Raw genomic sequence first — 14,921 nt, forward strand, 5'->3', positions numbered from 1 at the left:
GCAATGCAAAAGTAACACAATATCCCATCCCATGCAGGCAGGCACCTGCCCTTTCCCTAGCCTGGCAGAAGCAGGAGATATCTCTTTTGTGGAGGCTGAATCTGGGAGGACCTGTGCTCAAAGGACCCAGAAACAACCAAAGGTAGGAATAAGATGCTGTACTGAAAACAAGGGATTAAGTCAAAGTTTACACACCAAATTATAAGGCCTTCCCTTCCCAGTCCACTTCTACAGCTCTTATCACAGAATTACGGCAGCAAAGATCACACCCCACAGTGGAACCATGAGAGAAGTCTTCTCTGTAGAAACTTGAGAACCCGGCAGAAAAGACCTACAGACACTGATATGGTTTGGCTGTATTCCCACCCAAATCTCATCTTGAACTGTAGCTCCCATAATTCCCTTGTGTTGTGGGAAGGACCCAATTATCAGAGATAGTTGAATCATGGGGGCAGTTTCCCCCATACTGTTCTCTGGTAGTGAGTAAGTCTCATGAGATCTGATGGTTTTATAAGAGGAAACCCTTTTCACTTGGTTCTCATTCTCTTCTCCTGTCTGCCACCACGTGAGACATGCCTTTCACCTTCCGCCATGACTGTGTGGCCTCCACAGCCACATGGAAATGTTAAGTCCATTAAACATCTTTCTTTTGTAAACCGCCCAGTCTCAAGTATGTCTTTATCAGCAGCATGAAAACGAACTAATATGGACACCAACATCTATGGGTCCCCAAGAAAAAAGAAGTGTTCCAACTGAATCACACAAGGGAGAGTCCACCAGTGTACAAGCCCCACGATACCAGTGGATTCCAGCCAGTTTTTACGAGCCTCACTCTTAAGTATAAACAGCTGGAGATAACCAAGTATTTCAGAAAAACTTCCAACATGAAAGATGGGCTCTAACGGTTGAAGAAAAATCTAGAATTACTATCCTAAGAGAAAAATGACACATGGTGGACTGTTCTTTACACTGTAAGCTTATTCATCACATTTCCTCCTACTGAGGATGCCTTGGTGTCTAGGAACAGAGACCCACACAACTTCTCCCTCTTCCCACAGCAGTCAGTATTTTGCACGCACTACTAGTGAGTTAAATCTCATCTTCCATTCTAGTAAGCAAAGAGATAGAACCTAAATTTGAAAAAGAAATTGTACATAACATTTTATGGCATGCATTGGCTAAGTAAGAACTGGAATCCATTTAAATTCTCTAAGTGAATTATTTCACAACTGGAAGATAAACACAAGAAAAAAAGGACTACAAATATTTGAAGGTAGGTGCGGTGGTTGATGTCTGTAATTCCAGCACTTTGGGAGGCTGAAGTGGGCAGATCACCTGAGGTCAGGAGTTACAGACCAGCCTGGCCAACATGGTGAAACCCTGTCTCTACTAAAAACACAAAAGTTAGCTGGATGTGGTGGCACACGCCTGTAATTCCAGCTACTTGGGAGGCTGAGGCAGGAAAAATTGCTAAAACCCAGGAGGCAGAGGTTGCAGTGAGCCGAGATCACGCCACTGCACTTCGGTCTGGGCAACAGGGCAAGACTCTGTCTCAAAAAAAAAAAAAAGGAAAATTATTAGCTTAGGTAAGAGGAATTGGCGTGTGGGGAAGCTGGCCAGGGGACAGCTAATTTCCATTACAATAAGTGCTTGATAATTTTTTCTGAAATGTTTACATGTGTTACTTTTATTTCAAAATGAAAGCCGGCTACACAACCACAGGTCCAGTGTGATATGACAGTCTTTTAACAAAGGCTAGATGAAAAGAACAGAAACAAAACTGTTGACAGTGGTTATCTTTGAGGGGAGGGATTATAGGTGTCTTACTTTTTACTTGTATCTTTTTGTTTTCTGCACTGCGCATGTGTTGCTTTTAAATACACATTTCGAGCACCTGTGTTTTAGGATGAGCACCACAGGTTCTCTACGACCTGGACTGATTCCACCTGGTCTTTTAGGAATCTGTTGAAAAATGAGTGTGCACTGAGGGAGCTGAGAAGCAAGTGATGACTCTCAAGGAATCCATCTGAGGGCTGGGGGGTAGGTCAAGGGAAGGAAGGGCAGGGGAAATTGTAGTTGTTTTTTTTTTTCTTTTTTCTTTTTTTTTTGGAGACAGGGTCTCGCTCTGTCACCCAGGCTCTGCCTCCCAGGTTCAAGCAATTCTCCTGCCTCAGCCTCCCAAGTAGCTGGGACTTCCAGCGCACGCTACAACGCCCAGCTAATTTTTGTATTTTTAGTAGAGATGGGGTTTCAGCATGTTGGCCAAGCTGGTCTTGAACTGCTGACCTCAGGTGATTCACCTGCCTTGCCTCCCAAAGTGCTGGGATTACAGGCATGAGCCACCGTACCCGGCCTAGGAGAAGCTTTTCTTATACATGCTTTTGCTTTTTAGGATGGCAGGGGCCACGACCCACGTGCAGTGGATGTGAAGGTGACGCAAAGGTGACGTAAAGGTTACGCAAAGGAGACGCAAAAGCGGCGCACTCCACGGCTGTCTGGAGCCTAAGACTCAAACATGGCAGCACCGTCTTCTCCAGGAAGGACAGCCAACCAGGCAGACCAGACATGCACCTTCCTCCTCAAAAAGTCTGGACGTAAAGGGGCTGCAGGCCTCAGAAAGCGCCCGGCCTGCGACCCCGAGCGCAGAGATAGCAGCAGCAGCGGGGACGAGGGTGACGTGGTGGCTAGGCCCCCACAGGTGGCACCGAGGCCCCGGGGCCTCCATGGCTGGCAGAAGGCAGCTCATTGCGACCTGAGGGGCAAGAAGGCAGCACCCGAGAGCCTCGGCGTGGTATACAGGTCCACCCGCTCGGCGAAGCCGGTGGGGCCAGAGGACATGGGGGCCACCGCTGACTTCTGTCAGGACACCGAGAAGGAGCACGATACACAGGCCATCTTCAAGCGAAGCCAGCGGGCGCAGGAGGCACTGCGGGGCCGGGAGCACGACCAGATCTACCGGGGAATCCACAACTACCCAAGGTACCTGAAGCCCAAGGACACGTCCACGGGCAACACCTCCTCAGGAATGGCGAAGAAGGGCCCCATCCATGCGCCGGGGCACCTGCGCGCCACCGTGCGCTGGGATTACCAGCCCGACATCTGCAAGGACTACAAGGAGACCGGCTTCTGCGGCTTCGGGGACAGCTGCACATTCCTCCACGACCGTTCCGAGTACAAGCACGGGTGGCAAATTGAACAGGAGCTGGAAGAGGGCCGCTACGGTATCTCCGAGGACGAAAACCATGAAGTGGGAAGCGAAGAAGAGGAAATACCATTCAAGTGTTTCATATGTCGCCCGGCCTTCCAAAACCCAGTTGTCACCAAGTGCAGGCATTATTTCTGCGAGAGCTGCGCGCTGGGGCATTTCCGGGCCACCCCGCGCTGCTACGTCTGTGACCAGCCGACTGGCGGCATCTTCAACTCGGCCAAAGAGCTGATGGCGAAACTGCAGAAGCTTCGGGCTACAGAAAGCGGGGAAAATTCCCATTTCACAGAAGACCCCGATGAGGGTAAAATTCCCATGGCTTAGGTTTCCCATAATTCTCACACTTAAAAATACACTTTGTTGTTTTTTAGGAAAAAAGAGATGAGAAAGACTCAAGTCTTTCAAGACACTAGGGAGAAGCGGCCTGTTGAGTAAGATTAGAGATGACAGCCCTCCTGTAATCCCACTCCTGGGTATGTAACCGAAAGAACTGAAATCCGGATCTCAGAGAGGTATCTGCATTCCCATGTTAACTGCAGTGTTACTCGCAAAAGCCAAGAGGTGTAAACAACCCAAGTGTCCATGGATGGATGAATGGACAAACAGTATCATACATACATACAGACAGCCTGAACGGGAAGGAGATCCTTTTAAAGATTTAAACGGATCCTTTTAAGAATCACATGCTACAACTTGAATGAAACTTGACGATGACACTGTGCTAAGTGAAAGAAACTAGTCACAAAGAGACAAATACATTGTATGATTTCAATAATATAAGGTATCTAGGATTGTCAAAATTACATAAAAAGAAAGTAGAAGGGTGGTTTCCAGGGGCTAGGAGGAGCAGGAGTTGCGAGTTGTTTAAAATGGGCACAGAGTTTAAGCTTTGCAAGAGGAAAAACATAAAGCTCTGTTACACATCAGTATGTATATAGTTAATACGAGTGAACACTTAAAAATGGTTGAGGGTAAATTTTATGTTTTGTACTACAATTAAAATTTTTTTTTTCAAAAAAGCTAAAACAAAAGAGATAGGAGGAATAACGGAACCAAGACTGGGAGGAATGGGAGGGGATGGGGCTCAAGAGTTAGTAAAAGAGCACATAAGGGATATCAGTTAAGAACCAAGGAGGGGAGGAGTTGACAGAATATCCACGCTTAAGTTTGGATTTGATTTTGTTTGGCTGATGTTAACATCCTCTCACTTAAAATGGCGCAACGTATTCCTCTCCCAAGACAAACACCAGCAGATCTGCATTGAGTTCCTCACAGCTGAGTTTCTTACAAGGAACTGACTCAGATTATGTAAATTTTCATAAAAGCCTATCTCATATCTCAACTTCGGCTGTGAATTCCTTGAAGGCTGAAACCATGTCTCACATACTTCCTGTTTTTTAATGGCCAACAGGTATCTCAATAAAAAGTCAGTCAGTGGAAAGTCAATCAAACCAAGTAACCTAGCAGTTGGCTACCCAAGCACCTGCTGCAGAGCGAACTTCAGCAAAACTTTCCACTTCACTTTGATCTTGAACCACACCCATCCACCCACCCACCACCATGGCCAGGTTCTAGTCACAAGCAGAGCAGTGGTTGAGGGCACAGACCCAAGAGTGAGACAGGATTCAAGTCATGGTTCCACCAGTTATAGCTGCATGAACCTTGGGTATGTTACTTTACCTCTCTGTGCCTCAGTTTCCTCATATGTAGTATATATCTCAGGGTTGTTTTGAAGTGAAAACTAGCAAAGTATTTAGAACAGTGCCTGACATATAGTACGTGCTGTAAACATATAACTCAAGCAGAGAAAATGGCAACTTGATAGTCGATAAGGCAGACAGTTCAAGTGCCCCATAAAAGTGAGCCATTTATTCTGGCATTTCACATAGAGCTTTCTCTAAGAATTGTCCTTGCCAAAGCTAACAACACAAAGATTGTGTACAATGACTTACTGGGCCCTCCCCCTAAGTCCCTTCATTTTTGTCAGTTCTGTCAAAGGGCTATTTTATTCACTTTCAAGCCTTCCAAAAACATTTGGAATCTGCACAAAAGAAGAAATATGAAACTTTCAGGCACTCTGAAGCAGAAACTAAGCTCCGGCTCCAGGATTTTCCTCGCAAGGCTCACTTGAGTTTCTTTACAATGATTCATGTGCGTTTTAGACCTCCCCTCCATAGACACCAGACTCGGCTACACCTGTGAACCTTGTCAACAAGTGCTCCAAGTCACCAACCTTTTGAAAACATTCCAAATATACACTAAGATACATAGTTCTTATTCCATTTTTAAAATGACAGAATAAGGTTCATGATCGATCATTTGCAAAATTAAGCAGAAAGGTGATCACTGCTAAGCGTTGCTAAATTTGGCAATTTGGTTTACTAACATAGAGTGTTAAAATCTGCTAGCATTTTTGGCCAGTTTCCTTCCAGTCTTTTCTCTGTATATTTTTCACATTAATATATGAAACAAACATTCTGGAGTTGGAAGGAAAGAAGCAAGCAGGACTGCAGGGAGTGCACACATTCCCTGGGAGCTGAGTCCTTCCCATCACCACACTCCAAGGTCACAACGCTGGAGCGACCCCTCAGTCTTTTGCTGAAATAGCAGAGAACAGGGATGAGGGCAGTTCCCCATCAGCACTGCAACACCTTACACAGCACACTGCTGGGGAACTGAAGAGCAGTGTGAGGCCAGCTGGCTTTCAAAGTCAGCACCGTGGTTACCGGCACTTTATCCTGTCTGGGCCGGGTCCCACCACATCACACCCTGACCCCGATCCTCTCTGTCAGAAGAACACATCAGCCAGGCTGCAGTTAACAACTGACTTGACTTTTTTTCTGTTCACTTTAGGCACACGTAATGGTTATTAAGTCCTTCTGAATCAACATAAGCAATGTGAGAAAAATATGGCAAAACCAAACAATGACATGTTTTCATTAATTTGCATGGACTTACGGAGGCAGCTCCGGTCCCCCTCCCTATGACTGCGAGTTTCTGGTTAGGGCTTCTGAAATCCTGAAAATGCCTCACAGGTCTGCATTCCAGGGCCACAAACCCCCTAGGATTCTAAAGACTCCAGGCAAAGAGGCAAAAACCTAGAGCACATGAAAATCAAAACCTGAACACATTGTACTCAGATTGATTAATATCTTGAAATATACAAAATTCCTTCTAAGGAATTTTCATAATTACCACCTAAAATTGAAGAAAACAGGAACATTTTCCTGTTGACTTTTTCTGTGTGCCAACTGCCCATAAAAATTCCTCTCCTGTTTTGCAAGGACAGAACTCTCAAGAACAAATGACCTAATTAAACCTGAGATTTCCTGGCTGAGAGCTATGTAGAAGGCTGAAATGCACTGAAATGATGCTGAATTTGAAAAGACCTCTATGCCAAACTGATGCAGTGAATTTTTTGAAGTACATATCCAATGCTGGAGCTAAAAAGCATGAGAAAGACAGACATCCTTAACTACTTTTATTTATGAAGCAACCAGAATGTGTATGTCCCCACTTATCTACTGCACATTTTTCAAAATGTGATTATACCACACTGTGAATGCATCTTTTTGACACATTTCATTGGTCTGCCTTTGCTATTGGGTTGTTGCCAGTGCAGTACAATAGCGTGGATCTGCTGTCTCTCATCCTAGCTTTCAGAAATGTGCTAAGTTATCTCCTATCTCCTTGGGCTCTAGACTCCCACCCCCATTGATGTGCACAGATGTTCAAGGAGAAAGAATTCTTGTTTTTCTTTAAATGAATGTCAAGGGCCTGGCAAAATCCTGTACTAAGAAATGCAGAAGTCAGCACTCTTGAAAAGCTGGTTATTAGCTCACTTCCTTCTCTCTCCAGCTTTTCCACTTGCAAAAAAATAAATATGGAAACTATCACACTTGTCCAAGGTCTAAAAGAAACCAGGAAGTGGGCAGGTTAAGGTCTAACAGGTAACTTTTCTCTGCTCCTGTCTGTTGAATGTTAAGGAACTGTTTGTCATGTATTTTAATGGTGCTGTGCTAGAGGCAGCTCTGTGATTTTCATTTTTTTGGCTATAACCCCTGGGGAGGTGAGGTCATGGGGAAATTCCAAGGGGGTCAAGGAGACCAGAAACCTAGCTGGTCACATAACTGCTCAGTGGCACTGACGGACACAAGCCCCAGCCCTGGTGCCAACCCCCATGACGCCCTATTTTCAGAGCCCTGCTGATCCTGCCAGTTTCTCCTGCCTTCCAAGCACTCTGTGCCAATGGCCACTGAGATCTCCCTAAGCAGCAGAAATGAAGTCAGTCTTCACACCCCGGTGTCTGGAGGACTCCCACTGAGAAAAGTCTCATTCACGGCTAATCAGAACTAGAATTCTCATACATTTTCCTACCCCGCCCAACAAACAGCAGAGCACAGAAAAAGAACAGCCAGATTTCCATGGCCCTGCATGTCAGTGACATCTTCTCTTTGTTACCATCCAGAAGAGAACTGCTGCACTGATATGACACTGCCGGACACCCCCAGGGCGCGACAACATCTGCAGTCAGAGACTTAACACAAAACAAAACAAAACAAAACCTCAGGCTGAATTTGATTTTCTGTGGGATAAGGAAGAAAATGAGATACAGAAATGTGACCGAGCCTGTGTGCAGATACATGCAGGGGCACAAGTCTGAATGGTCAACTCAAAAATTTCATTCACACTCTCATGCGAGTTCAGAGTCTATCTCATTATGAGGGAGAGAGGTTTTAAGGAAATCATATAAATTAGACTAATCCATGAATATCTGACTGAATCTGCACCCTTAAAAAATAAAAATTTTAGGCCGAGGCAGGTGGATCACGAGGTCAAGAGATCGAGACCATCCTGGCCAACATGGTGCAATCCCGTCTCTACTAAAAATACAAAAAATAGCCGGGCATTTGGCACGCGCCTGTAGTCCCAGCTACTTGGGAGGCCGAGGCGGAAGAATCGCTTGAACCCAGGAGGCGGAGGTTGCAGTGAACCGAGACTGTGCCACTGTGCTCCAGCCTGGCAACACAGCAAGACTCCATCTCAAATTAAAAAAAAATAAAAATAATAAAAATAAAAATTTTGCACAATTGTTTAACAGTGTAGCTCTGGTATGATTACTGCCATTACAGTAAGTTTTTAAACTGTCTTATTTTATACCTTAGTAAAATAAAATGAACTTACCATTAAACATGGCAGATTAACCACATCCTGTTTCCACACCAAAAATCCTATAAAAATTACAGTAAACATACTTATTTTAAGAGGACCAAATACACACACACACACACACACACACACAGCAGCAGCAGCAGCAGCAGGAACGAGCAGATGAGAGATTATACTGGTGTTTGGGTGATGGAAAGCGAGAGGGGTCTGTAATGATTTGTATCATAAGTGATGCTCAGAGAATTCCAACAAAATAGTCCAAAGCCCAAGAGGCTCATGCTGAAGGGGAGGGGGAAAGGTGTGGGGAACAGAGGGTGCGAGTCATTATACGAAGAGGCTAGACCTTTGTGTCCAGGGACCTTCTCCTACCTGCCCCAACCCCCAAAGAAGTGTATTACCCAAAGACATTGAACCAGGAAGGTTAGAAACTCACATACACCAGGCACAATGATAAAGAGGGTGTGTGTGTAATTCATGGCTGAAAACGAGGCATGAGGTGGTGGGAACTGAGGAAGAATCAGTCTACTTACTGTACCAGGGAACCCCACCGTCCCCTGCCTCCATCCTGCTTCCTGAAGAGCTTATCCAGGTTTATCCCAGGCAGGGCTGGTGAAATTATCCTCAGGAGACTCTCAATGAGCACACATACTGATATTTGAGGGTTTCCTTTGACAAAAGACCAGTTGCTGCTTCATCATTTTAAAGAAAAATCAATAATTGACAGGCACCATTCATGTGCACAAAAATTCTAACCCAATTTTAAGTGCCTTAGATCAGCCAAGGATCAGTAAACATTCAAGGAAAGCCTGCAAAGTGAAAGTCAGATCCAAAACAAAGACGAGGAAAAAAAGCCTTCTACAAACGTGTAGATGGCCAGGCTGGGTGGCTCACACCTGTAATTCCAGCACTTTGGGAGGCTGATGCGGGTGGATTACTTAAGGCAAGAAGTTCAAGACCAGCCTGGCCAACATGGTAAAAACCCTGTCTCTACTAAAACTACAAAAATTAGCCGGGCGTGGTGGTGCGTGCCTGTAATCCTAGCTACTTGGGAGGCTGAGGTGAGAGAATTGCATGAACACGGGAGGCAGAGGTTGCAATGATCCGAGATCACACCACTGCATGTGACAGAGTAAGACTGTCCAAAAAAAAAATGCAGACATTCTAGGGAGAAGAAAATGTTTTAAAATATACTCCCCAAAAGAATAAGAATCTCTTCCAAAATACAAGAAGAGATGCTATGAAAAAAGGCCAATAGCACCCCAAAATTAACCATATGGATAATTGAAAGTTTTATTTCTGTAGTTAGTTGAAAGATTAATTTGAAGTGATCTCATAGAAAGTAAAGCAAAATGTAACCAGATGGAAAATTTTAAAGGTAGGAAAGTAGAGAATCTTCCTAAAGCCCTAGTAAACAATAGGAAATATTTTTAAAAGAATTAAATTATTTTTTAAAAATTTAGGAAATGTGTCAGGCTGATAGACAATGGTCTGCAGACTAAATGGAGAAAGCAAAATGCCCAGAATAATTTTAAAAGGATCTACACCAAGATACATGACAGAAGTTATGAAACTTTAAAATCATCTTAAGAGAAGATTCTAAAATGTTCCAGGGAGAAAAAGAAAAAATTAAATCACACACAAAGTATGTTAGAAGACAACGGAGCAATGTCTTCAAAATTTCAAGGATCATCGTTTCCATTTTTACTTCTGTGTGTAGTAAAATTATCAAGGAAATCTAAGCATGCCTTAAAGTTTTGGTGGTGGTGGTGGTCTTTCAGAAGACGAGACAAGGTCTTGCCATGTTTCCCAGGCTGGTCTTGACCTCCTGGCCTCAAGCAATCCTCCCATCTCAGCCTTCCAAGGAGCTGGAATTACAAGCATGTACCATTGCACCCAGCAAAGATATTTTTATATGTTAAAGATTCAAAAGAAATATAGCTCCTTGTACCTTTCTGAGAAAGCTACTAGTGTATGCATTCTACCAAAACAATGCAATAAACCATGAAATGAGATGACACAGAATCCAGAAAAGAGTGTGTCCAAGAAAGGAGAAGAGTCAAGGAGAACCCCTGAATGATGGTTGTGAACTAGGCCTAGGGTACAACCCATTCAGACTGAAGCTGAAGGATGGGTGTGCTACAGAAGGTGAAGCACCAGGAAAAAGGATGACGGGGGAACTGAGTGGCTACATATGGCTTAGAGATAGTACAAATTAATTTAAAGACAACTGATAGGTCGGTGGAAGTTATTAGCAATGGATACATGGAAAAATCGCAAATTTAAAAAAATGAATTATCTCAACAATAAAAACACAGTTTTGGAAGAAAATCCTCATAGGGCATTATCTGGCTCAGCAGTGAACAAGTCCATACAGTCATAACGTACACACCAACAGAGTTCAACAAAGACTGCACTGCAAACCACACTGGGTGAGTGCAGTAGGGATTGACAGTTGATCCCTCTGCCCGAAGCAGGAAGTACGGGACACCTGAACATTTCAACTACTTTTTTTTTTTTTTTTTGAGATGGAGTCTCACACTGTCGCCTGGGCTGGAGTGCTTTAGATCCATCTCAGCTCACTGCAACCTCCACCACCTGAGTTAAAGCGATTCTCCTGCCTCAGCCTCCCAAGTAGCTGGGATTACAGGTGCCCACCACCATGCCCAGTTAATTTTTTGTATTTTTAGTAGAGACAGGGTTTCACTATGTTGGCCAGGCTGGTCTCAAACTCCTGACCTCGTGATCCACCTACCTCAACCTCCCAAAGTCCTGGGATTACAGGCGTGAGCCACCACACCCAGCCTCAACTATTTCTTAAACAGCCTCTCAGCTCATGATCCTGTTTTCTGATCTTCTATCAAGTCCACAAGGTTTCAAAGCATTTATCACCCCACACAGTTTGGGAAGGGCTCCACCAGAATGAAGGGGAGAAAACAGAAATCAGAAGACAAGCTCCAGGAAACAGATTTCAGGAAAGAGATGAAAAAGGGGTGATCAGGGTCATGGAGACATCCCTGAAGCTGTCCAGGACACAGATCCTACATCAGGTAATAGAGGCAAGGGGAACCCTCCCACCTAAGAATACAGCAGGGGGAGACCCCAGGACACTGACCAGGCCAGAGAGAAACCTGGTCCGTCTGAAGACTTCTGGACAAGGGTCTCTCAAGGATGAAACAGGGGATCTAATGATCTGATTAATTTGAACAGACTAAAAGGAGATTTAGACAACAGGTGAGAGTATCCGAATTAATTAGATAAGGACGTGAAAAATGAAGCAAAGGAAAAGCAAGATAACTATTAACTCCAGGGAAAACAAAATTGGACAACAAAGGAAAATTAGTTATGGTATATACGTGAGCCACAAAGCTCAGGATGCAGTTCAGCTGTCAGTAGTCATGGCAGAGTCTATTACAACTGCATGGCACCAAATCTAATCTATTGGAAGGCTCTTTATCCTTGTATAGCTGTGCATCATTACTACTGATTATTATTAGAAAGATAAAATTAGATCCCAGTATTACACAAGTCAATGTAGATTTTTTTAAACGAACCATAAAGTTCTAGAAGAAAACACAAGATTTTGAAAAACTGATTACAGCCAGGCGTGGTGGCTCATGCCTATAATCCCAGCACTTTGGGAGGCTGAGGTGGGTGGATCGCTTGAGGTCAGGAGTTTGAGACCAGCCCGGCCAACATGGTGAAACCCTGTTTCCACTAAAAATACAAAAATCAGTCAGATGTGGTGGTGGATACCTATAATCCCAGCTACTCGGGAGGCTGAGGCAGGAGAATACCTTGAACCTGGGAGAGGGGTGCAGTGAGCCAAGATCACGCCACTGCACTCCAGCCCGGGTGACAGAATAAGACTCTGTTTCAGAAAAAAAAAAAAAAAGTAAAACTGTTCTCAAATTGCAGATCTCTCTAAGCATGACCTAAATGCTAGAGGCTGGGTGGGGGTGGTGGTGGTGGAAAACAACTAAAAAAGTGCAAACTACAATGTAGGAAAAAGTACTTGAATTACAAATTATAAAGGGCTGATTTTCTCCCTATACAAAGGAACTCCTATAAATCAAGAATTCTCCACATATAAAGGAAGTCCTATAAATCAATAAGAAAAATATTTGCAACCTCATGTAAAACTGGGTAAGGGACAGGAACAGGAGAAGGATGGTCAAGAAAATACAAATGGCTTGTCGACTTGTCAACATGTGAAAATGTATTCAACCACAATGTGCAGTAAGAAAAGTGCAAAATGCCAATTAAGAAAAACTGGGCCAGGCATGGTGGCACATGACTGTAATCCCAGAACTTTGGGAGGCTGAGGCAGGCGGATTGCCTAAGCCCAGGATTTGACGGGCTTAGTTTTAGTTAGTAAAACCCAATTTCTACTAAAAATACAAAAAATTAGCCAGGCAGCTTCTCAGGAAGCTGAGGTGGGAGGATCCCTTGAACCCAAGGAGGTCAAGGCTGCAGTGAACCGTGATCACGACACTGCACTCCAGCCAGAGTGACAATGTGAGACCCTGCCTCAAAAAAAAAAAAAAAAAAAAAGAGAGACAAGAAAAATTGGCATCACACTGACAGATTAGGACAGGTGAAAATATATGCCATCACTGTGGGTTTCAGGCTTGGGAGAAATGGCCCAAGCACAGTAATTAAGAGCCAACAGCAGATCCAGACTGCGTGGGTTCATATCTTTGCTACTTACTGGTGGCAAATCTTGGGCAAGTTACCTAATCACTCCTCCCTCAGTTTCCTTATCAGCAAAACTGTGATAATAATACCTCTCCCTTACAGGTAGCTTTGGGAATTAAACAATATTTGTAAAACATTTTATGTAGTTTCTAGCACAAAGTAAGCACTATGTACATGTTCATAAAACGAGTGAACAGTTATAAGGCTGTAAACCGTGAAGGGCAATATGGCATTATCCATGTATATTAAAAACAAATACACCCTTTGACCACTGATCCTACTCCTAGGATTCTATACTTCAGGTATCAACGATCTTCTGAGCAGCATCATTTAGACCAGCAAAATATTCAGAAGAACCTAGATGTCTATCAATAGGGAAAATTTTACAGATTATTTAATGGTAACCCTCTGTTTATATGCCAATAAAAAGAATGAGGCCAATCTCTATGTACTAATATGAAACCATCTTCAGAGTGCACTAAACTGAAGAGAACAGGCACGACACCGTATTTAGGGTATGCTACCATTTATGGTAAATGTCTACGCATAAAATACTTCTGGGCCCAGCCAGGTGGCTCACGCCTATAATCCCAGCACTTTGGGAGGCAGAGGCAGGCGGATCACCTGAGGTCAGGAGTTCGAGATCAGCCTGGCCAACATGGCGAAACCCCATCTCTACTAAAAATACAAAAGAATTAGCCAGGTGTGGTGGCAATGTGTGCCTGTAATCCCAGCTACCTGAGAGGCTGAGGCAGGAGAACTGCTTGAACCTGGGAGGCAGAGGTTTCGGTGCACCGAGATCATGCACTGCACTCCAGCCTGGGTGACAGAGCAAGACTCTGTCTCAATTTAAAAAAAAAAAAAAAAAAAAAAAAAAAACTTCTAGAAGGGTTTTTTTTTTTTTAAATGATGAGAGATTTTCATATTAAGGTCTTACTAGGTTTGTTTTAATGGGAAATAATTACTAATGCTGCTAAAAGTGTTGGGAAAAGCCTCTTTTCTTAAATAAACTTTCCCCTGTAACTTTACTTTCGCTATTTAACAAACTTTTTCCCACAGCCTTCTGTTAAAACAAACTTCAGACTGACAAAGGTCAAACTGTCCTGAACTCTGAATCAGTGGGGTTTAAAAATCAAGGCATGTCCATCTCTGGGCACAGAAGAGCACTCACAATACCTATTACTTCAACAGTTACAATCTGCCTTGAAACACTGATGTTTCTCCTCAAAAATTGTGTCATTTCCTTTACTGTCAGCATAATATGCCAAGTTACAGTATGATTTTAAATTACATCAAGGATAAAGAAGAATGAGGCCAACAAAGCAATCATCACATCATTCACTGGTGCAGTGGTACAATCTTGGCTCACTGCAATGTCCGCCTCCTGGGTTCAAGCGATTCTCCTGACTCAGCCTCCAGAGTAGCTGGGATTACAGGTACCCGCCACCATGCTCAGCTAATTTTTGTATTTTTAGTAGAGACGGGATGTCACCATGTTGACCAGGCTGGTCTCAAACTCCTGACCTAAAGTGAGCACCCGCCTTGGCCTTAGAAAGTGCTGGGATTACAGGTGTGAGCCACTGAGGCCAACCCACTTTTGACAATTCTAACTGACAGACCTCTCAACTTGCCAGACCACGGCTCTATTTTGGAGATGTTACCCTCTCACACATATTTACACATTAGATGGCAGAGGAGGGAGCCAGAACAATAATGAAAAACGCCATATAATTCCTAAAACAATTAAGAATATCAGATTGTTTTGTATTAAACAAAAATCTAAGTTTTCTGAAAGACGCTTCTCATTGGGTTCACAGCAGTAGGTAAAAAGCACACAAATGAAGGCCACAGA

At 43.7% G+C, this 14,921-nt stretch overlaps 2 protein-coding genes across 5 annotated transcripts in view; one reads left to right on the top strand and one right to left on the bottom strand.

Moving 5' to 3' along the window:
- FARP1 (FERM, ARH/RhoGEF and pleckstrin domain protein 1) overlaps positions 1-14,921 on the bottom strand; it is a 319,687-nt gene that overhangs the window by 283,132 nt on the left and 21,634 nt on the right. The window lies entirely within an intron of this gene.
- Positions 2,483-3,951, top strand: RNF113B (ring finger protein 113B). Its single transcript, XM_012458605.2, has 2 exons — positions 2,483-3,470; positions 3,577-3,951. Exons 1-2 carry the CDS (start codon positions 2,516-2,518, stop codon positions 3,588-3,590), a joined length of 969 nt encoding a protein of 322 aa, XP_012314028.2. The 5' UTR covers positions 2,483-2,515; the 3' UTR covers positions 3,591-3,951.

This window comes from Aotus nancymaae, unplaced genomic scaffold (genome assembly GCF_030222135.1).
Source record: "Aotus nancymaae isolate 86718 unplaced genomic scaffold, 86718_ANA_hifiasm-v0.15.2.pri h1tg000048l, whole genome shotgun sequence".
Taxonomy (NCBI): domain Eukaryota; kingdom Metazoa; phylum Chordata; class Mammalia; order Primates; family Aotidae; genus Aotus; species Aotus nancymaae.

Coding starts and splice junctions, on each gene's coding strand:
- RNF113B (XM_012458605.2), top strand. CDS start 2,516: ATGGCAGCACCGTCTTCTCCAGGAAGGACAGCCAACCAGGCAGACCAG.